The 22,928-nt window shown below is 64.8% G+C and overlaps 1 protein-coding gene across 2 annotated transcripts; it reads right to left on the bottom strand.

The window, feature by feature from the left end:
• Positions 1-219: 219 nt before the first annotated feature.
• CFAP99 (cilia and flagella associated protein 99) lies at positions 220-22,840 on the bottom strand. 2 transcript variants are annotated; one of them, XM_045573990.1, is made up of 16 exons: positions 22,469-22,840; positions 16,504-16,630; positions 15,592-15,736; positions 15,334-15,428; positions 14,213-14,322; positions 11,860-12,031; positions 10,064-10,144; positions 9,416-9,490; positions 8,827-8,895; positions 8,497-8,585; positions 7,875-8,079; positions 6,891-7,032; positions 4,691-4,842; positions 3,988-4,193; positions 1,140-1,278; positions 854-1,059 (listed from the first exon to the last, which is right to left on the bottom strand). In XM_045573990.1, exons 2-16 carry the CDS (start codon positions 16,612-16,614, stop codon positions 943-945), a joined length of 1,908 nt encoding a protein of 635 aa, XP_045429946.1. In that variant the 5' UTR covers positions 16,615-16,630; positions 22,469-22,840; the 3' UTR covers positions 854-942. The 2 variants fall into 2 exon arrangements, with proteins under 2 accessions (XP_045429945.1, XP_045429946.1); XM_045573989.1 differs by lacking the exon at positions 4,691-4,842 and having other exon boundaries at positions 220-1,059.
• Positions 22,841-22,928: the final 88 nt, after the last annotated feature.

Genomic DNA, 22,928 nt, shown 5'->3' with positions numbered 1-22,928 from the left:
CCAGCTCTAATTTGACAGGGAGGTGGGAAATTCCTCTCTTTGCCAGCCTCAGTTGTGGGCAAGTCCTGAGGTTCTAATGCAGTTCAGAATGCTGGGGGAGAACTGTTTTGCTCTTGTCACTTCGAGTGACCTGCCTTCCTGACCCCAATGTCCTGGGGTCCAGTGTCCCCCTCTGAGGGGTCATCTTCTCTGCAGACCCAGGCAGGGTGCGGGGTTGGGGTCTCTCTCCTGGACATCTGCCTACCTGGCAGTCTCCAGCCCCGCCCCGGGGGCTTGCCCACAGACGCCTTCCTGGGAGCAGCAGCACAGCCAGCCCGTTCCCAAGGCCACCCCTCGCCAGCCTGGTGCTGGGACCCAGGACCCAGGAGAACGAACCAGTCCCTGTCTCCGGCAGGCGGGTGCCAGCGGCTCAGCCTGCGCTCTGGGTGACCCTGAGGGGATGGGCAGTGCGCCCACTGAGTAGGGATGGGGGACAAGCCCGCCTCCAGCCCACGCCCCGTCGCTGTGAGGTTTCCAGGAGAAGAGGCATGAGAGAGGCCGGTTCCCAATGGCTCAAGAGTCCTGGCCGCTTCTCCGACCAAACACACCCGCACACCCAGGCTTGGGGTCCCCGGGTTAAGCCTCTGAGCCCTGGACACAGTGCAGGTTGCAGGTTGCTACGTGCAGGGGGTTCTGGCGCTGGCAGCCGGGGAGCAGGGGCTTGTTTAGCACATGAATACGGGCGGGTTGATCTGGCTCCAAATAAAGCGCGGGCACTGCTTTGGCATCAGGCGGTCTCCATCCGCAGCACCACCCTGGGCAGGTGGAGCTCGGGGCAGGCGGCGGGGCGGGCGGTGGGGGCGGCCGAGCGAGAGGAGGCGCACAGGCGGGTGGCACGCTTTATTACCGGGGTTCTCGGGCCCAGGACGTGCTGGCCCCGCTCAGGCGACGCCGGGATCTCGTTCAGGCGGCCTCCAGGTGGCTCTCGGGCCCACAGGCCGAGCCCTCCTGCTGCAGCGCCCGCAGCCTGCGCTCCAGGCTCTGCTCCAGCTTCAGCCAGTGCTGCGCCTCCAGCTGCGCCTGACGCCACGGGAGGGGGAAGGTGGGCGCGGGCAGGAGGCTCCCCGCGCCCCGGCCCCCAGCTCCGATCCCGGGCTCACCCGCCGCTTGGGGTACGAGGCCCGCGAGGCCGGCACGGTGGGCTGGGCCGCCTGCCTGCGGTGCTCGGCCACCTCCTGGATCCGGCGCTGCAGCTCCCGCACGCGCTCGTCCGCCAGAGCCGCCTCCTGCACCCTGGGCCTGCAACGGGGCGGCTTAGAGGGCCCTGCCCGCCGCCGTGGAGTGGTGGGCGGGCGGGGGAGGCCCTGCCAGGCCCCTCGGGCGGGGCCTCCGGGCCTCTAGCTCTCTGCTCTCTGACACGTTGGGAAAGCATCCGTGTGCGTGAGCCATGTGCATTTGGGGTGAAGCAGGAAAAGCTCCCTTTTACCCTCCCGCCACCCCCTTGCCTAGAAGCAGCCCCTAGGACGTGGTGCCTCTTTGCAAACCCTCCCCACCATTTAGGCCATTTCCTCCGGAAGGACACACCTACAGGGGCTGCCGCCCTCCCTTCCAGGGCACATCACAGCCCCAGTCTGGCAGGAGCGGTTCCCTCAGCCCCCTGCAGCCCTACTGCCCTCTAAAACGCCCCTAACGTCCAGCGTCGTCCTATGAACCAGGAGGTCAGGGTTTGATTCCCAGCACAGGCCAGGGTTTGGGCTCCATCCCCAGTGTGGGGCGTGCAGGAGGCAGCTGATCCATGGTTCTCGCTCATAATTGATGTCTCTCGCTCCCTCTCCCTCTCTGATATCAATAAAAGTATCTTTAAGAGTAAGTAAATACCGGGCCTAGTAATAATTAATGTCGTTTTAAAACATTCGTTTAAAATCTTGCTTGGCTTGACTTGTATTGACATAACCTTCAAACACGTGGTATCTACAGAACGTGTGAAGTGCAATTAACAAGTTTTGCTTGAAAAAGTTTGTGTTTGGTTTGGTTTTTGTTGCAAAACTAGGGCTAAGAAGATGGCGGATGAAGAGCATATTCGGCACTGCATGCTTTACGAGTTCCAATTAGGAAGAAAAGCAAGTGAGGCTGCAAAAAACATCTGTAGTGCTCTTGGTCAAGATGCAGTTAGCGCCAGAAAATGCCAGCGTTGGTTTGAGAAATTTCGTGAGGGAAATTTTTCGTTAGATGACAAGAGTGGTCGAGGCTGTGTGTCTAATTTTGATCAAGAAGCTCTTCAAGCTCTTTTGGTGCAAAATCCTCAAATTACCCAACAAGAGCTTGCGACAACTTTAAATTGTTCACAAAAAACAATTTCCAATCAATTGCGTGCACTTGGCAAAGTCCAAAAGTTTGGAAAATGGGTTCCTCATGAGTTGACCGACAACAACCGTAATCAAAGAGTCACAATTTGCAGTTCGCTCCTCTCTCGTCAAAACCGTTTGCCGTTTTTAGAGCAAACTGTTACCAGAGATTAACAATGGGTGCTGTGTGTTAATTTGAAAAGGCGGCGTCAATGGTTGGACAAAAATGAGGCTCCGCAGCCCACGCCAAAACCTGACTTGCATGCGAAAAAAGTGATGTTGTGTGTTTGGTGGAATTTTAAAGAAATTCTTCATTATGAACTTTTACCATCTAACCACACCATTACAAGTGCAGTGTATAGTGCCCAATTGGAAAGGTTAGCCCAAGCTTTAAGAGAAAAAGAACGCGCGCTGATTAATTGGAAGGGTGTAATTCTTCACCACGATAACGCACGACCGCATACTGCAAGAATCACTGCTGAAAAACTGCGCCAGTGGGAATGGGAAGTTCTCCCTCAACCTGCATATTCTCCTGATATTGCCCCTTCCGATTACCATTTGTTTCGTTCTTTGCAAAACTTTCTTCTTGGAAAAAAATTTAATAATGAAGAATGCCTCAAAAATGCATTGACCGAATTTTTTGCATCAAAATCACAAGAATTTTACAACAGAGGGATTAAAATGTTTCCTGAGCATTGGGCACAAGTAGTAGAAAACAACGGCAACTATATTGTTGATTAAATTTGGTTGTATTGTTTAAATAAATTCAATTTAAAAAAGTATTAGAAAACGACATTAATTATTACTAGACCTAATAAATAAATAAATGGCACCTGACGAACTAATGCCACGGGGCTGGCGCCACACAGGCGGGGTCGGTCAGGGCGGACCACAGGGCTGTCCCCGGCGTCCTCTGAATCATAACCGGGGCAGCAGACACGCAGGCCACAGCACTGGGTCTGCGCTGTCCATCCTTCTGTCCACCCCACCCTGTGGCTCTCAGACACCTCCGGGGGGGCGGGGGGAGCTGTGTGTGCCAGCCCCTGAGCCAGCTGTGCTGATATCACCAGGTGCCGCCTCCCTCTGGCAGCCTCGCCTCTCCTGACCAATGCCGTGGACAGTCACGCCACGTGGAGTTGGAAAAGTCACCACAGGGTTCCCCAAACAAACAAAAGGGGGTCCTGCACCTGCTCCGGGGAGAGGGGCGAGGGGCGAGGGGAGCAGGACGCTCCAGGCCCATGCTGTGTGGTGTTTCAAAGGGAAAAAGTTCCAGCAAACAAGCTCAGGACCCCGACGGGTACCAACTGGACATGAGACGCCCGGGAGGGGGGCGGGCACCCTGTGAGCCGTCCTGTCCTGGCTGTGCCCGGGGCTGCGCTCTGCAGGACAGCGGCTCTTTTGCAGAAGATGCCACCGAAGTGCTCAGGGACAAAGTGTCAGACGGCTCCGCAGAGGAGGGTGGAGAGCCGGCTGCCTGCTGGCTGGGGCCCTTGGCACAGGTCAGACCGTGACCCAGATGCACAAGGACCGGATCTAGGTCATGGGCTGGCACCATCACCGGTAATTTCCTCACCTTCTCTGCACCCTGAGGTCGGCTGATAAACAGCAGGGGCGGAGGCACTGGGGGAGGGTGGGGGCGGCGGGGGGGGGGGCGCGCACCCACCTCAGGGCCGCAGCCCGGCCCATGGCCGCGCGGCACAGCGCGATCCGCTCCAGCGCCGCCTGCAGCTCCTGGCTCCGGGCGCGCTTGCCCTGGATGATCTGGTCTCGCTTCTCCTCCTCCTGGCGCTGCTGGGCCTCCTTGAGCAGGGCCAGCCGCTCCCGCAACTCCACGACCGACATCTCCCCTTCCAGGCCGTGCCCCGGGATCTGGGGGGGAGGGGAGGGGCCCCCAAAGTGCCAGAGCCTGCTCTGCTTCTCCCGGTGCCCTGCCCGCCTCCCAGGGCCCAGCCCCCGAGCCCCCCCCCCCCCCCCCCGCCCTCTGCCCCGTGGAGTCTGTGGCAATGTCCGCCCTCCGGAGGCCTCTCCAGCCCGGCCCTCCGCAGCTCATCTCAGCCCTGGAGCTCACCAGTCCGCCCTGCGGGCCCGCCCCGCCGCCCTCCTCTCCGCGCCAGCCTGGCCTGCAGCGGAGCTTTGCACACAGGCTCCCGCCTGCCAGGTCCGGCTCTGTGCCTGCCTCTCCCTGCACCACCCTCCCGCCTGGGCAGTCCTGGGCTCCCTGTGCCCCCCGGAGCCCTGGCCCGTCCTCAGGTGCCCCAGGACCGTGCCTCTTTCCCAGCCCCAGGCCTCCAGCGCGGCGGAGCGGGGTCCGCCCTCCACGGCAGCGCCAGGCTCAGTGAGCCCCGGAGTCCGGGCTGCGCACCCACCTGGGTCAGGTCCACCAGCTTGCCCTTGCGCGTGGGCTGCGTCTCCATGGCCCGCAGGTGGGCGATGAGCTCACAGCGCCGCCGCTGCTCCTCCCGGGCCGCCTCAGAGCGCTGCCGGAGCAGGGCCTGCGTCTCCGCGGTCAGCTCCTGGGCTTGGGGTGGCGGCTGCTCAGGGCCCGCAGCCGGCGGCCTCCCCCCTCAGGGCCTCCCCCTCAGGGCCTCCCCCTCAGGGCCTCCCCCCTCAGGACCTCCCCCTCAGGGCCTCCCCCTCAGGGCCTCCCCCCTCAGAACCTCCCCCCTCAGGGCCTCCCCCCTCAGGGCCCGCAGCCGGCCGGCCTCCCTCCTCAGGGCCTCCCCCTCAGGGCCCCCCCCTCAGAACCTCCCCCCTCAGGGCCTCCCCCTCATGGCCTCCCCCTCAAAACCTCCCCCCTCAGGGCCTCCCTCCTCATGGCCTCCCCCCTCAGGGCCTCCCCCCTCAGAACCTCCCCCCAGGGCCTCCCCCCTCAGGGCCTCCCCCTCAGGGCCTCCCCCTCAAAACCTCCCTCCTCAGGGCCTCCCCCTCAGGGCCTCCCCCTCAGGGCCTCCCCCCTCAGGGCCTCCCTCCTCAGGGCCTCCTCCTCATGGCCTCCCCCCTCAAAACCTCCCCCCTCAGGGCCTCCCCCCTCAGGGCCTCCCCCCTCAGGGCCCGCAGCCGGCCGGCCTCCCTCCTCAGGGCCTCCCCCCTCAGGGCCTCCCTCCAGGGCCTCCCCCCAGGGCCTCCCCCCTCAGAACCTCCCCCCTCAGGGCCTCCCTCCTCAGGGCCTCCCCCCTCAGGGCCTCCCCCCTCAGAACCTCCCTCCTCAGAACCTCCCCCCTCAGAACCTCCCCCCTCAGAACCTCCCCCCTCAGAACCTCCCCCCTCAGGGCCTCCCCCTCAGGGCCTCCCCCCTCGGGGCCTCCCCCCTCAGAACCTCCCTCCTCAGGGCCTCCCCTCAGAACCTCCCTCCTCAGAACCTCCCCCCTCAGAACCTCCCCACTCAGGGCCTCCCTCCTCAGGGCCTCCCCCCTCAGGGCCTCCCCCTCAGGGCCTCCCCCTCAGGGCCTCTCCCCTCAGAACCTCCCCCCTCAGGGCCTCCCCCTCAGGGCCTCCCCCCTCAAAACCTCCCTCCTCAGGGCCTCCCCCTCAGGGCCTCACTCCTCAAAACCTCCCTCCTCAGGGCCTCCCCCTCAGGGCCTCCCTCCTCAGGGCCTCCCCCCAGGGCCTCCCTCCTCAGGGCCTCACTCCTCAAAACCTCCCTCCTCAGGGCCTCCCCCTCAGGGCCTCCCTCCTCAAAACCTCCCTCCTCAGGGCCTCCCCCTCAGGGCCTCCCCACTCAGAACCTCCCCCCAGGGCCTCCCTCCTCAGGGCCTCACTCCTCAGGGCCTCCCCCCAGGGCCTCCCCCCTCAGGGCCTCCCTCCTCAGGGCCTCCCTCCTCAGGGCCTCCCCCCAGGGCCTCCCCCCTCAGGGCCTCCCCCTCAGGGCCTCCCCCCTCAGGGCCTCCCTCCTCAGGGCCTCCCCCCTCAGAACCTCCCCCCTCAGGGCCTCCCCCCTCAGAACCTCCCCCCTCAGGGCCTCCCCCCTCAGGGCCTCCCCCCTCAGGGCCTCCCCCCTCAGAACCTCCCCCCTCAGGGCCTCCCCCCTCAGGGCTTCCCCCCTCAGAACCTCCCCCCTCAGGGCCTCCCTCCTCAGAACCTCCCCCCTCAGGGCCTCCCCCCTCAGGGCCTCCCCCCTCAGAGCCCCCCCCCTCAGGGCCTCCCCCCTCAGAACCTCCCCCCTCAGGGCCTCCCCCCTCAGGGCCTCCCCCCTCAGGGCTTCCCCCCTCAGAACCTCCCCCCTCAGGGCCTCCCCCCTCAGGGCCTCCCCCCTCAGGGCTTCCCCCCTCAGAACCTCCCCCCTCAGGGCCTCCCTCCTCAGAACCTCCCCCCTCAGGGCCTCCCCCCTCAGAACCTCCCCCCTCAGGGCCTCCCTCCTCAGGGCCTCCCTCCTCAGGGCCTCCCCCCTCAGGGCCTCTCCCCTCAGAACCTCCCTCCTCAGAACCTCCCCCCTCAGGGCCTCTCCCCTCAGAACCTCCCCCCTCAGGGCCTCCCCCCTCAGGGCCTCCCCCTTCAGGGCCCCCAGCAGCTGGGTCGGGCTCCCTTGGGGACCCTGGCCCTCGCTGACCAACACCCAGGCCGGCCTACCTGCCTGGCGCCGGTCCCGCAGCAGCTTGGTCTGTGCGGCCTTGATGTTCTTCTGGTCCTCCACCGCCTGCTCCACCCGCTCCTTCGCACTCCGCTCCTCCTGCAGGCGCCGCTGCGCCCGGCGCTGCATCAGCTCCACCATCTGTGGGGACAGGCTCCTCAGAGCCCAGCCACCGCGTCCCAGCCCCTGCCCACCACGTCCCAGCGCCCGACCCAGCCCTGCCCACCGCGTCCCAGCCCCTGCCCACCGCATCCCAGCGCCCCTCACACCCAGCCCTGCCCACCGCGTCCCAGCGCCCAACCCAGCCCTGCCCACCGCGTCCCAGCGCCCGACCCAGCCCTGCCCACCGCGTCCCAGCCCCTGCCCACCGCGTCCCAGCCCCTGCCCACCACGTCCCAGCGCCCAACCCAGCCCTGCCCACCGCGTCCCAGCCCCTGCCCACTGCGTCCCAGCACCCCTCACAGCCCCTGCCCACCGCGTCCCAGCGCCCAACCCAGCCCTGCCCACCGCGTCCCAGCCCCTGCCCACCGCGTCCCAGCCCCTGCCCACCACGTCCCAGCCCTGCCCACCGCGTCCCAGCGCCCAACCCAGCCCTGCCCACCGCGTCCCAGCGCCCAACCCAGCCCTGCCCACCGCGTCCCAGCGCCCAACCCAGCCCTGCCCACCGCGTCCCAGCGCCCAACCCAGCCCAGCCCATCGCGTCCCAGCCCTGCCCACCACATCCCAGCGCCCAACCCAGCCCTGCCCACCGCGTCCCAGCCCCTGCCCACCGCATCCCAGCGCCCCTCACAGCCCCTGCCACCACGTCCCGGCCCTGCCTACCGCGTCCCAGCCCTGAAGCAGCGCAAGGTCTGTTTGTGGGGACAGGCCAGAGGCTGAGGGGGGACAGGCCGGGGCTGAGCAGGGACTGGGAGAAGTGACCAGGGCCAGCTGCGAGCCCATGGCCGCAGGAGCAGCCGGGCGGCGGCCAGGGGCGCCCTCACCTCCTCCTTCTTCTGGGCCGCCCGGCGCTGGTTGTGCTGCAGCAGCTGCTGCCGGGCCAGTGCGGCCTCTTCGCGGCTGAGCTTCCCCTGCAGCCGCCGGCACGCGTCCGCCGCCCGCTGCTCCGCCCGGTCCCTCGCCTGCATCTTCTGCTGCCACTCGAGGAACTCGGAGAAGTCCCCGGCCCCGTCCATGAGCCTGTCCACCCTGCGCAGGGGCGGCGGACGAGGTTCCCGTGGACACCGGCCCTCACCAGCAGCCACGCCACCCGCCCCACTGGCCCCTGTCCCCTGGCACCGCCCTGCACCCACATCTTCCCACCCCCTTCCTCTCCTCTCCCCTCCCGGCACCATCCCTCTGCCCACCGGCTGTCTCTCTCCCGCTCCCACCCGCAGCCCTGCTTCTGGGGCACCAGCGGGGCTGGTGCTGGCGGTTGGGGACGGGCACTCCCGAGAGGGGCGGGCAGGCAGTGACCCTGAGGCCAGTCCGGGCTGGGCCGCTGCCTCCTGAGCCCGCTGCACACAGAGCATCTCCCTCACTGAGCCAAGTGGTCTTTCCAGGGAGCATCTGTGACCCCGACACCAGCCTGCTGCCCCCCCACCTGCCCTCCCCCTTCTGCCCCACCTCTGCAGCTCTTTCTCCACCTGCCGCTGGTACAGGGCCCCTTCCCGCAGGATGGCCGTGGTGTTCAGCTTCACTGGGACCTCATTGGGCTGCGGGCGGAGCGGAGGGGAACGGGGGACGGGGGTGGGGGGCGCAGACACGCTGAGATGAGGTGCCAGGGCCCCGCCCTCCCGCCCCCACCTCTGCCCCCACCCAAGGACTTCCCCCTGTGGGGAGGGGAGGGCTGTGCTCAGGGCTCTGCTTGGCCCTCTGGCCCCAGGAGGCAGAACAGGCGAGAGGTGGGGGCTCAGGGGCCCCCACACCCACCCACCGGCCAGGAGCACCCCTCACCGGGTAGAAGGTCAGCTTCGGAGTCTGGTCAATCTGGTCCGCATACGGTAGCCGCAGCTTCTTGAGGCACTGTGGGCAGCAGGCGGCCCCCGAGTCCGCAGGAGCCCCCTCCCCCCGCCCCCAGCACTCTGGCGGCCTGCCCTGCACACCAGCTCCCGAACCCGGGGCAGCACCTCTGTCCTGCAGGGCGCCCCCCTGTGGGGCTCTGGGGAGGGGCAGGGCCTGCTGGCCGGATGGGGCGGTAAGAGGCTCGGCCTCCCACCCGGTCCCTCCCAGCGGCCGGGGCTGCCCCACAGCCTGTGCCGTGGGCACCACCAGCCAGGGCGGCCCCGTGGGAACTCAGCGTCACCCCTGTGGGCATGCTGCCTGCCTACCCCCACCTGCCCCGGCTGCAGGGGGTCCGGGGGGGGGGCAGGGCCGGCCACGCCCGCCGTGTCCTGCCCTTGAAGCTCTCCTGAGGGAGGGGAGGACGTGGAGGGTGGGAGCCAGGCATCACCCGCCAGAGGGTCCGGCGGCTCAGGACCCGGCTCCGGGCCTCACTGGTCGGGCCTAGGCCTGGGAAGGGCCCTGAGGGCGGGCGGGGGGTCACCTGCCGAGGGGGCTGGCCGCGGGCCCAGGGCATGGCACAGCGCATCTCCTCCAGGTTCGCCTTCAGCAGCAGCTCCTGGGGGGCCAACGGGCGGCTCAGCCCCACGGCGCCCGCCCTGCGTATGGCCCAGGGGACGAAAGTGCGGAACCGGCTCCCTCCTCCCCTCCTCCCCTTCCTCCTCTTCCTCCTCCTGCTCCTTCTCATGCTCTCTCTCTCCCCTTCCTCCTCCTCCTCCTCCTTCTCCTGCTCTCTCTCCTCTTCCTCCTCCTCCTCCTGCTCCTTCTCATGCTCTCTCTCTCCCCTTCCTCCTCCTTCTCCTCCTTCTCCTGCTCTCTCTCCTCTTCCTCCTCCTCCTCCTGCTCCTTCTCATGCTCTCTCTCTCCCCTTCCTCCTCCTCCTCCTCCTCCTGCTCTCTCTCCTCTTCCTCCTCCTCCTGCTCCTTCTCATGCTCTCTCTCTCCTCTTCCTCCTCCTCCTCCTCCTTCTCCTGCTCCTGCTCTCTCTCCCCTTCCTCCTTTTCCTCCTCCTTCTCCTCCTCCTGCTCTCTCTCCCCTTCCTCCTTCTCTTCCTCCTCTTCCTCCCCCTCCTCCTCCTCCTCCTCCTCCTCTCTGCCTCTCCGGGAAGATTGGGGTCCCCCGTGGTGGCTCACCTCCGCCTTCCGGCGATTTAAGCTCCTGGTCATTTCCAGCACCTGCGGCTCCCTGGGTAACTGGTAGGTGCTCCTGGGGACCTGGTGGTTGGGGGGGAGATGGGCGGGGCCCCGGGTGGTGGGCGAGGGTGGGCTGTGGTCCCGACCAGGGAGCTACGGCCGTCATCCTGGGAGGGGAGGCCCGGCAACAGCGGGAAGGAAGGCGGCCCGGGCCCTGGACCCGGAGGGACAGGCCGAGGACCTGACGGGGGTGGAGGCGAGGCCAGGCGTGTCCCGGCTCCCGGAGCTGCTGGCGAAGGGCAGGGGCCCAGTCCCCTCCCTGAGCACGGCCCTCCCCTTCCTCCCCTCCCCTGCCCCCCCCCCCAAGAGCAGTGCAGCCCAAGGCCCGCAAAGGGACCCTTAGACCATTCCGGCCCACAGGGCCTCGGGATCCTCCTCGTTGCCCCCCAGCACCGTCTCCAACCCCATCGCCAAAGCAGTCCGGATGCCTCAGGACTCCAGCCACCACCGCTCCCCCTCTCCTTGGCCGCTGCAGCCACATGGACGAGGTGGGGTGGGTGCCTGCCTCAGGGTGTGTCCTGGCTGCCCAGTGCCTCCCCAGCCGCTCCCTCCTTCCCCTCCCCCCTCCGGCCTCTGCGTGTGGGGGGCGGCACCGCCCCAGGGCCTCGGTCTGCGCTGACGCCTTCTGCAGTGCTCTTCCCTGGACAGCCTGCCCACTGCCCACTGTCTTCCCCCCATGGTGTCTCATCTCGGGAGGCGTGTCCTGGCAGCTCCTCCCCGGCTTCTCTCCCCTGCCCCTGCGAGGCCTTCCCGAGGCACTCCCCCAGCTGACTGGTCCTCCCCTCCCCGAGGGGACGCTCCATGAAGGCAGGGCCTGGCACACGCGAGGCTGAGTGAGCGGTGAGTGAACTGGAGCGGGCCCTCTCCCAGGAGGCGGAGAGGGTCCTGGGCATGGGGCAGGGCAGGGAGGCTGGGGGGAGGTGAGACTGTGGCTTCAGCACAGCCACCACGGACCTCAGCGGGGAGGGCTGGCCACCAGCATCCCACAGTCCAGGCTGAGAGGCACACACACAATTGAGAGTCGGGGGGGGGGGGGCATGGTGGAGGGCAGGCAGGGGCCAGGCAGAGTGGGAGAGATGCAGCTGGAAGATGACCAGAGACAAACACACTGAGCCTGGGGATCGGGGGCCAGACATTGAGGGTCCTACCCACAGGGTAACCATGGGCTTGCTCAGCAACAGACCCCTGACCATCTGTCCACCCACCAACCCATCATCCATCATCCATCTTTCATCATCCATCATCCATCATCCATCATCCAACCATCCATCATCCATGCATCCATCCATCACCATTATCCATCACCCATCCACCATCCATCCTTCTATCATCCATCATTCATCCATCCACCCATCCATCCATCCATCATCCATCCATCCATCCATCCATCCATCATCCATACATCCATCCATCCATCATCCATGCATCCATTCATCACCCATTATTCATCATCCATCCACCATCCATCCTTCTATCATTCATCATTCATCCATCCATCCACTCATCCATCCATCCATCCATCCATCCATTCAATCATCCATTTATCCATTCATCCATCCATTCATCCATCCAATCATCCATTTATCCATCCATCCATCCATCCATCCATCCACTCATCTATCTATCCATCCATCCACCATTGAATGCCTGTGTTCTAGTCTGAGTCAGTACTCACCCAGCCCCCACTGGCCTACAAGGCCCACTCTCCCACTTGCAAATGGCTGGCTGGCACTTACTGGTCTTGGCTTAGCCATGACAGGGACAGGCTCAGGCACTGGAAGGCCCCGGGGCCTGGGAACAGTCAGGTTGAACTTCTTGGGCTCCGTGGCCTTGGCCTTTGAAGAAGGGGGCTGAACGGTCGCCGCCCTCTCCAGCTGGTTGATGAGCCCCTGGACCTCCGGCTGCCATCTTGAAGGAAAGGTGAGAAAGGCTGCTGGTTTCCTCCTGAGCAGCCGGCAGTGGGGCCCTCGAGACCTGAAGGCCCCCAAGAGCTTGGCTCGGCCTCAGCGTGGGGATGACAGCGGAAGCCCAGCCACTCCTCACTGAGTGCCTACAGCTGGGCAGGTGCCGCCTACCCACAGCGAGTCTTTAGAGCAGTATGCTCTGGGACAGATTAGGAAACTGAGGCCTGTTTCATCCCTGTCCTAGGGAAGTGGGGAGCTGGGAGGATGGGAGTGGAGAGCTGGGAGGACAGGGAGCTGGGAGGACGGGGAGTGAGGAGCTGGGAGGAAGGAGAGCGGGGAGCTGGGAGGACGGGGAGGGGGAGCTGGGAGGACGAGGAGTGGGGAGCTGGGAGGATGGGAGTAGGGAGCTGGGAAGACAGGGAGTGGAGAGCTGGGAGAACCGGGAGCTGGGAGGATGGGGAGCTGGGAGGACGGGGAGCAGGGAGCTGGGAGGATGGGGAGTGGAGAGCTGGGAGGATGGGGAGCTGGGAGGACAGGGAGCAGGGAGCTGGGAGGATGGGGAGTGGGGAGCTGGGAGGACGGGGAGCGGGGAGCTGGGAGGATAGGGAGTGGAGAGCTGGGAGAACGGGGAGCTGGGAGGACGGGGAACTGGGAGGACAGGGAGTGGGGAGCTGGAAGGACGGGGAGTGGGGAGCTGGGAGGACGGGGATTGGGGAGCTGGGAGGACAGGGAGCAGGGAGCTGGGAGGACTGGGAGCTGGGAGGACGGAGAGTGGAGAGCTGGGAGGATGGGGAGCTGGGAGGATGGGGAGTGGGGAGCTGGGAGGATGGGGAGTGGGGAGCTGGGAGGACGGGGAGCGGGGAGCTGGGAGGACAGGGAGTGGGGAGCTGGGAGGACGGGGAGTGGAGAGCTGGGAGGACGGGGAGCAGGGAGCTGGGAGGATGGGGAGCTGGGAGGACGGGGAGTGGAGAGCTGGGAGAATCGGGAGCTGGGAGGACGGGGAGTGGGGAGCTGGGAGGACGGGGAGTGGGGAGCTGGGAGGATGGGGAGCAGGGAGCTGGGAGGACGGAGAGTGGAGAGCTGGGAGGATGGGGAGCTGGGAGGACTGGGAGCTGGGAGGATGGGGAGCGGGGAGCTGGGAGGACGGGGAGTGGGGAGCTGGGAGGACGGGGAGCGGGGAGCTGGGAGGATAGGGAGTGGAGAGCTGGGAGAACGGGGAGCTGGGAGGACGGGGAGCTGGAAGGACGGGGAGCGGGGAGCTGGGAGGATAGGGAGTGAGCAGTCCCCGCTGCTGGAATCCAGGGCCTCTGAGGATGAGCCGCAGTTGGAACAGGAGCTACTCTGGGCTGGAGGAGGTGGCAGGGGCAGGAAGCCCAGGTGGGGTGCCCTGGAGCAGGGGTTTGAGAAGGTCCCCCTTTCATGCCCCTCCCCCAATGCAGGCACAGCCACCATCGCCCCCCTGGCTGGTCTGCCCTCCTGGGGGCTCCTAATCCCCCACTTCCCCCAGCAGGCTACGAGAGGGAGGGAGTCACGTCCGAGGCTGGCAGGTGGGCGGGGACAGGTGTGTGATGGACAGGTGTGTGACACTGGTCCCGGGAGGGCAGGGGAAGGTTACACATGGGGTGGTTGGGGGAGGCGGGCAACCTAGAAATAGCTGGGCAGCTGTCAGATGTGGCTCTCAGGGCCCGGCAGATCCAGCCACAGGCGAGAGCCCCGAGGGTGGGCATGGCGTCCAGCACGGCTGGCACTGAGGACTGCCCTGCCCGGGGCCGCCTGCCCTGGACCAGGCCTCCCACACACGCTGACCCGCATGGTCCGCCTGCCGCAGGAGGGTAAGGTGGCTCCCTCCGGTTGGAGGGTGAGCAGCGGGGGCAGCCCCACCCAGGCCCCAGCAGCTGCCCCGCGGAGGCCCAGGGCAGGGCCAGGTCACCATGTGGCCCTTCTGCCCGCACCAGGGACTCTAGAAGGCAGCGGTGGCTGTGGGGCGGCGGGCCCAGCAGGGGTGCCCTGGGGGCGCCAGACCGAGATGTGGGCCAGAACCCACTGGGAGCTCCCCACCCCACCAGGCCCAGAGTTGGTGGGAAGAGGCCGGGCAGGCCTGGAGCCCACGGGTCCCTGCAGGTCCGAACCTCCTCACCACCCCCCAGGACCCCCAGGTCGTGGGCGTGGGCGCGGCCCCGCCCACCTCAGCAGGCGGGCCGTCCAGGTCTGCACCAGCTCCTTCTCATAGAGGAGGCTCCACTCGTCCGGCACCCACGAGGTCAGGTTCGAGGGGTTGAAGAAGAAGGCGAGGAACTGACGGAGGAGGGGGAGGTGGGGCTTGGCCAGCACCCACACCTGGCGCCCCTCCCGGGGGGAGAGTTGGTGCCTGGGGGCGGGTGGGGCTCAGCACCAGGACAGGAGACCAGCGTGCCCGCCGGGCAGGGGGCCCCTTGGACAGACCGCCCTCCCCCGCCCTCACACGGGCTGGGGCGCCCACTGTGGGGGGCTGCCCTCACCAGACGGCTTTTGCTTACAGGGTCAGCCTGGCTGGAGGTGGGCTCACTGGGGGGCCCGTGCCCCAGCCACTCTCTAGATTAGGGGTGTCGAACTCAATCAGAGAAGGGGCCAAAATCTAAAATCCAGCCTAAATTGCGGGCCGAATGGTTTACTGAACAGTCATAAACTGTCATTGTGATGGAAACGCAGCTGAGTGCAGTGATGACAGCGCGGTGCGGGCCACATTGCAAGGCCTGGCGGGACGGATTTGGCCTGCGGGCCTTGTGTTTGACACATGTGCTCTAGATCCTGGAGGGAGGCCTGCGCCCCACTTCCAGGGAGTTCTTGGGACTGCCTGCCTCCCCAGCCCTCCACGGGCTCTGGAATCCACACGTGGATTCCATTCAGCAGACTGCCCCCCTCCCCACCAGGCAGGGCCGGTGGGAGGGTCCTGGGAGGCCGCCTGTCCCCCCAGCCCTTGCTGGGGAGACTGTGTGGCCTGGGGGAGGCCCAGGACAGCCTCGGCTTCTGAGAGCCGTTCCCAGCTCCCACCCTCGGGCTGACCCTTGGTTTCAGAAGACACGGGACCCAGTAAGCTTCCCGGGGGCGGCTGCCACCTGGGCAGGGTGGGGGGTGTCCGAGGGGGGGCAGCTGGAGGCAGAGACCAACCGGCTGGCTGTGCCCCACCAGGCTGCCCTCTGCACCGCGGGGCGACGCACAGACCCCTTGTCAGGACACAGGACGAACGGGCAGCCGCTCTCGGCGAGAGCCGGGCAGGTGCGGGCGGCCGGGGGGGACAGGCCTGCCGGGCCGCGGCGGGCAGCTCACCTTGCGCATCTTGTCGGCTGGCTGGGACCGGACGATGCTGCTGAAGCGCTGGAAGCCGAGCTCCTGGAGCTGGAACGTGGCCAGGTAGCAGGTCACTGGGGAGACAGGGCGGCGCTGGGGGGTGCCGAGAGCGGGGCTGGGGTTTGACCTTGGGGAGTCGGCCAGAGCTCCGCCGGGGCGCCAGGTGCGTAGCCAGAGCTCCGAGAGGCCCCGGGCAGAAGCTGTGACCGGACACAGGGGTGCGCGGACCCCACTCACCCAGGAAGCGGTTGTAGTCGGCCCACAGGCAGAGCCGGCCGTCCTGGGCGTAGAAGGCTTCCACCACCACGGCCAGCGGCTGCCAGTACTCCAGGCAGCCCGACAGCACCTCCAGCACGAAGGCCTGCTTCGCGAAGCTCAGGGCCTGCGGGGGGCACAGGCTGGGCGGCCGCGGACGGGGAGCAGGGGGGGGTGGGGGAATGGGACCCCTGGGTCCTGGGTCTCCATGGCAGGTGGAGCGAGAACAGAAATAACCACGGAGGACCACCAGGCGTTAGGAGGCAGGCCGGCCCTGTAATCCCACCCACCTGGGCCGGCCCTGCCTTCCTCCTAATGCTTTTAGGTTTGAGGGAGCAAATGAGTCAACACCCCTCCCCCAGGAGCTGGCTGTTCAGGGCATTTCACTGTGGACGTTCCCGTTGCTGAGCCCACATCTCACTGTGCTGGCCACGGCCATCCCCTCCCCTCGAGGCCTGCACAGAGAGGTAGGCCTCCGCCCGGAGAAACCCTGCCAAAAGCTGCGGCCCTCAGGGTGGGGGCGGGGGGCTGGAGCCGCGATGGAGTCCATTCATAACCCCTCCCCATTCTGGCTCTGTGCGTTCCTCCCCACCGCACAGCGGTCCCAGAGAGGCGCTGAGAGCAGGAGGGCTGGGGCGGGGCGGGGCGGGGCGGCGCAGGGCGTCCCTGTTTGATGGGGACAGTCTCAGTTGGGAAGATGGTGGTGACTGTGCCAACGCGGCTGACCCGAGCGCCTGATGATGGTAAGGTGGTCAATCTTATGTGTGTGTTTGCACAATAAAAAAAGAGCAAGCTGCCGTAAAAGTTGTCAAATGAATAAATTAACCACCCCCCAAAAAAGAATGAGAGCAGGGAAGGTCCTGCCCCCCGCCCTCCCCGGTGGCTGCGGCCCACCTGCAGGGAGGCGGCCGTGTCCTCCAGGAGCTGCTCCGCACTGTCCTTCTCAGGCTTAAACCGGTCCAGCTGCCGGATCACAGTCTCGATGCATTTTCCGTGGTACCCCATTTTCCCGGGAGGTGCCCTGCAAGCAAACCCCACAGGTCACACCCTCCACGGCCTCGGACCCCGGAGGCCAGGACCATGGCCCACACGGGCAGGAGCCCCTGCAGCCTGGCCCTCGCCCTGGCGGGGAGAGTAGAATGGGAGTGGGGGCCACATCCCACACCGTGTCCCTGCCTCCTCTGCCACCGGCCCAGGCCGCCCCAGGTCCCCAGACCCCTCAGCTGTGCCCAGGCCGGGACCTCAGCCCAGCCGCCCCCCAGACCCCTCAGCTGTGCCCAGGCCAGAACCTCAGCCCAGGCCGCCCCCAGGTCCCCAGACCCCTCAGCTGTGCCCAGGCCAGAACCTCAGCCCAGGCCGCCCCCAGGTCCCCAGACACCTCAGCTGTGCCCAGGCCAGGACCTCAGCCCAGGCCGGTCCCCAGACCCCTCAGCTGTGCCCAGGCCGGACCTCAGCCCAGGCCGCCCCCAGGTCCTCAGACCCCTCAGCTGTGCCCAGGCCGGGACCTCAGCCCAGGCCGCCCCCAGGTCCCCAGACCCCTCAGCTGTGCCCAGGCTGGGACCTCAGCCCAGGCCGCCCCCCAGACCTCTCAGCTGTGCCCAGGCCAGAACCTCAGCCCAGGCCGCCCCCAGGTCCCCAGACCCCTCAGCTGTGCCCAGGCCGGAACCTCAGCCCAGGCCGCCCCCAGGTCCCCAGACCCCTCAGCTGTGCCCAGGCCGGACCTCAGCCCAGGCCGCAGGCAGCGTTACCCCACAGGCCCTGCCCGGCGGGACACAAAACCTCATCAGGGAATGCCCGGGCGAGATGACCTCAGGTCACCCTGTTTGACAGGACACCCCGTTCCAAAGATGAGGGGGCGAGCCCCAGAGAGGAGCACAGCGGCCGTGGCCGGCCTGGGATGGGCTCCGACCTGGGGACCTCTGAGCTGGAGGAGACGGTGCCAGGGCCCCGGGGAGACCCGGGGGGACTGTGGGGTGGGGCTGGACCAGGCGCTGCTCGAGGGGCGGGCTTCCACTCAGGCCTCTGGTTCCACGCTGGCCGGGCAGCTGCTGCTGGCCTTCCTGGGCACCAGCCATTGGCCACGTCAGACGGCGTGGGCGCGCCCTGGGCGGGGTACCCAGCGGTGCCTGAAGCATCGGTGGAGCGAATGGCAGGATGTGAACACACAGAGGACCACGGGTCCGAACGGCGCCTCCCGTTTAACCTGAAACATGCCTGTGACATCCCGGGACAGACCTGCCGAGGGCACGTCATCGCTCAGTAAGCCGCCGCTTTCACAGATCTTTTGCCTTCAACCAAGCCCCGTTCTCCCCTTTCACAGGGAAGTCCCGGGCCACACCGTGCTCACTGAGCAAGCGGATGTGAGAGAACACAGCTGTGCTGAGCCCGGGATGGGGGGCTGTCCTGCCTGTGGAGTCCCTGAGGCCTAGCACCTCTGCCTGACCTGTGACCCCTGGGGATGAGCCATGGCTGGCGAACAGGCACCCGTCAGTGTGGTAAAGGGAGCGACACCTGCGCATCTGGGGCTCGCAGGGAAAGGAGTCAGCCAGGATACGAAGTCCAATCAGCCCAGCGGTGTGGCTCAGTGTCAACCTTGGAGCCAGGAGGTCACGGTTCAATTCCCGGTCAGGCAGGGCACAGGCCCCGTTGTGGGCTTGGTCCCCAGGGTGGGGCGTGCGGGAGGCAGCCAGTCAATGATTCTCTTATCACTGATGTTTCTCTCTCTCTCCCTCTCTTCCTCTCTGACATAAATTAAAATATTTAAAATATATATATTTTATTGATTTTTTACAGAGAGGAAGGGAGAGGGGTAGAAAGTTAGAAACATCGATGAGAGAGAAACATCCATCAGCTGCCTCCTGCACACCTCCTACTGGGGATGTGCCCGCAACCAAGGTACATGCCCTTGACAGGAATTGAACCTGGGACCTTTCAGTCTGCAGGCAGACACTCTTTCCACTGAGCCAAACCGGTTAGGGCAATAAAAATATATCTTATGTTTTTATTATGTATAATGTTATAAACAATGTCCTGGCCCCTGGCCCCCTGTGGTGGTCATAGGAGGGGCCCTCGGCCCACCTTCCTGTGTCTGCCTTGAGCTCGGCTCTGCCTGGAGGAATGACCCAGGCCTCCTGCACCTCACGAGGCCGGGACAGTGGTGGCCTGCAAAGTGGGAGCGTCCCCTCCCGTCCTGGAGCCTGACCCCGGAGAGAGGGCGGTCCCAGCGGCTGGCGGTGACGAGGCCAGTCCGGGGGGAGCAGCCAGAGAAACAGCCCCCTCCCCAGTGGGGGCCTGGACGGACGATGAGCGCAGGGGAGGGGGATCTGTGGAGGGTGGTGGGGAGGAGGGTGGCCCTGGAGCAGCCCAGCTGGGCTTGAACCGTCCCTTCTGCAAACGTGGGCCCAAAGCAGCCACTCTGGTGGGTGCACATGGCAACAATGAGCCTATAAACTTGGCCAAATACTCACATCTTCCCTGGTCCGGGCGCATGCAGGAGGCAACCAAACAATGTGTTTCTCTCACATCGCTGTTCTCTGTCTCTCCCTCTCCCTCAAAACCAATGGGAAAATGTCCTCAGGCGAGGATTACAGAAAGCACTCACAGCTTCTGGGTTGGAAATACTTGTAGGTATTAACGTTCATCCAACTCTGCTGCCTGCCTCAGCACCCCGGCTTTATTTAGTGATGTTTTTGCAATCCTCACCCCAGAACGTGTTCCCCGATTTCAGAGGGAGAGAGAGAAACATCGATCCACTGCCTCATGTGCACGCCCCAACCAGAGATCCACCCAGATGTGCCCTGACCAGGAATCGAACCCGAAACCTCTCAGTGTAGGGGATGACGCGCCAACGAACTGAACCATTCGGCTGGGGCTCGGCTTCATATTAACGGTGCGAAACCAGCCATGAGGGCAGTGGGACAGATTGATTTTTTAAAAAAATGTATTTTATTGATTTTTTACAGAGAGGAAGAGAGAGGGATAGAGAGTTAGAAACATCGATGAAAGAAAATCACCAATTAGCTGCCTCTTGCACACCCCCTACTGGAGATGTACCCACAACCAATGTACATGCCCTTGACCGGAATCGAACTCGGGACCCTTCAGTCCACAGACCGACGCTCTACCGCTGAGCCACACCGGTTTCGGCCGGGGGGATTGATTTTGACTTCACTAATGAGGGCTTGACTCTCTCAGATGCAAGGAAACTCCAGGGTGGGATGGACAGACACTTCCCCTTTCTTAGCAAATCCGACAGAAACGAGAGCTAAATTTTATTGGACCAAATGAATCCAATATCCTCAAGCACCAGAGGCGCTTCCTTCCCATGGATCCCAGATGCGTCTTAATTAAACAGACTCTGTTCCTGGCTTTTAATTCTGATTAGAGCGAGCCTCCCGGGGGTTGCTGCCACGTCGCTCTGATGGCTTGTGCTTACAGCATCGGCCCGCAGGGCTGTCTGCCGGTTGTTTTCCAATCGATGCTCCCCTTTCCTCCTGAGGAAACAACCCGGAGTTTCCGATGAGCCTTCTGCAGACTCCCTGGCAGCTGGGCACCAGGAGTGAGGGACAGGCTCTGGGCCGTATGGAACGTGTCTGCGTACGGAAGGGGCATACCCTTCTCTCCTTCCCACCCTGCTGCCGGGACCCAGGAGGCGATGGCAGGAGCTCAGGCAGCCGTTCTGCGCTGCGAGGAAGCATGTTAAGGACGGCAGAAGAGCAAGCTATAAGGGCCCAAGTCCCTGAGGAGTTTGGGGGGCGGCCCTATCTCCCTGGGTCGCCTCCCTCTGGATCTCCTTTACGGAAACATGAGCTATCTTGTTTAGGCTCCAGGGATGCTAGCTGTTTCCTTCCCTGCAGTGGAAACCAATCCTACCCAATACGCCCACCGCCCTGAGGTCAGCCTCCATCCCAAGCCGCTCCGAACTGGGCAGGAGCCTCTGAGCAGCGGCCGCCGTCCCGGCCTTGGACTCCGTCAGAGACAGCCCCACAGAGAACAGTCCACCGCGTGCCTGTCTACCTTTCTCACTCCGGACCAGGCTGCTGGGGAGGGGCGGGCTTTCGGGGGAAGATGGAGAGTTTCAGGGGATTGGTCACACACCTCACTGGGAGATGCCTGGGCCCCCAGGGCAAGGCCCAGCTGGAGGTGAGGGAGGGACAGGTTGGCATAAAGGTTGTTTGTGAAACGTGGTCACAGGAAGTTGTCCGAAATGATGGAGACGCTTCCCAGGACCAAGTCGGCTCTCGTGTTAGCGGGTCTGAGAGCCAGAGGAGGCGTTGGCCAAGGAGGCGGGAAGAGCCACGGGGAGCGGCAGAGACTGACGATGTCCAGAGGACGGTGTCTGAGAGGGGTCACCGCTGCTGGCAGCTCAGGAAGAGGCGCTGAGTTCCGTCCCTGGGGTTAGCAGCATGGAGCTCAGGGACCACTTGAAGGACAGAGAGCCTCGGAGGAGGGGCTGGGCATGGCGGGCTCAGGAGAGAGGAGGCTGAACGGGATTGGAGGTGAGGCAGCTCCAGGTGAGGCCAGCAGGGAAGTCAGGCGGGGTCTCAGGCCCGGACGTGGGGGACCACCAGCACCCAGAGGGGAGGAGGGAGAGACACCCATCTGCTGCCTCCTGTGCGCACCCCACCCAGGGGTCCAGCGGGCATGGCCTGCACCCCGACCACGAACTGAACCCGAAACCTTTCATTGCACTCAGGAGGCTGCCTGCCCAGACTCACACTGCCTTGAATGGAACAGTGGGGCCAGGGTTCCAGCACCATCCGGGCACCCGGACCCTGTGTCCGGGTAACAGGCAGGAGCGCTGGGAGCACAGTCTCTGTCCTGCTCCTAAATCACCCCATTTCAGAGCAGCCGGAGGGGCACTGGGTGGGGACAGGGAAAGCTCGGGCTGTACTGGGGCAAACCTGGCCCTGGATCCCCTCTCCAGGCCCCTCTCTGGGCCAGAGTGGGGGGAAATCTCTTTGTGCCTCGGTTTCCCCCACTGACAGTGGGATTTAAAGTGGACCCCCATATGGTTTTCAGCCTCTGCTCCGCACAGATAGGTTCTCAGACTTTGGTGACTGTGTGTGTGTGTTTTGTTTTTTTTTAAATATATTTTTATTGATTTTTTTACAGAGAGGAAGGGAGAGAGGTAGAGAGCTATAAACGTCGATGAGAGAAACAGCCACCAGCTGCCTCTTGCACACCCCCTACCAGGGATATGCCCACAACCAATGTATATGCCCCTGACCGGAACCGAACCTGGGACCTTTCAGTCCGCAGACCGACGCTCTACCACTGAGCCAAACCGTTTTCGGCGGTGACTGTTTTTATGGATCCAAATTGGGGCACCATTGCGGGGGGGGGGGGGGGAATAGTGGGTATGGAGGGGGGCAGAAATAGTGAATATGGGGGAATAACCCCCTTTCCCCTTTAAGTCCGGTTTACTGTGGAGATTAAAAAAAAAAGAGCGCGGAGCCCTAACTGGTTTGGCTCAGTGGATAGAGCGTCGGTCTGTGGATGGAAAGGTCCCAGGTTTGATTCAGGTCAAGGGCATGTACCTTGGTTGCGGGCACATCCCCAGAAGGAGGTGTGCAAGAGGCAGCCGATCGATGTTTCTTTCCCATCAATGTTTCTAACTCTCTATCCCTCTCCCTTCCTCTCTGTAAAAAAATCAATAAAAAAATATATATATATTAAAAAAAAAAAGAGCGCCATTAACTTTAGTGAAGAAGCTAGGAAGTCCAAAAAGTTGGTGACCGAAAGCCAAGAAGCGGGAAGCGAAGACGCGGGGAGCTGCCCGCAGGTGGTGGGGCGGTGCGGAGGCGGGTGCAGGCACAGCCTCGCCCCTCCACTCTGGCCCCACCTCTCCGCCCCGTACCTGCCTGCGGGCCGCTGCACGGCGCTCTCGGACCTCCACCCGCCGCCACCGGGGCTCCCGGCACGGGAGGGCGTGAAGGGACCCGGGAGTGTCGATGGGCGCCCCGCTTCGCTCCTTGCTCCGCTGGGATCCTGCAAGCACCCGGGGCGCCCGTCGCAGGAGGCAAGAAGGGCGACAACCGGTTGGATGTCGTCGCCTAGCAACCCGCATCACGCTCCGGCGCCGTAGCAAGAAGACTACAACCCCCAGAATGCCTTGCGCCCACGGCGCGGCAAAGGGCCCAGCGCACAGGGCCCCGCCCCTGCGATGCCGGACGGGACTTGTAGTTTCAAGGCTCCGCTAGGCGCCCGGGCTGCCCCGGGCAGGGAGCGCGCCTCGGGCGGGGCCCGGCGCGGCGCGCGGATTGGGCAGCCCGGGCCGCGAGCGGCGGGCAGGGGGCTCGGGCCTCGGCGCATGTGCG

Source organism: Pipistrellus kuhlii, unplaced genomic scaffold (assembly GCF_014108245.1).
Source record: "Pipistrellus kuhlii isolate mPipKuh1 unplaced genomic scaffold, mPipKuh1.p scaffold_m20_p_58, whole genome shotgun sequence".
Lineage (NCBI taxonomy): Eukaryota > Metazoa > Chordata > Mammalia > Chiroptera > Vespertilionidae > Pipistrellus > Pipistrellus kuhlii.
Note: the sequence above shows the minus strand (reverse complement) of the source record. Positions and strands in the feature narration are given on the sequence as shown.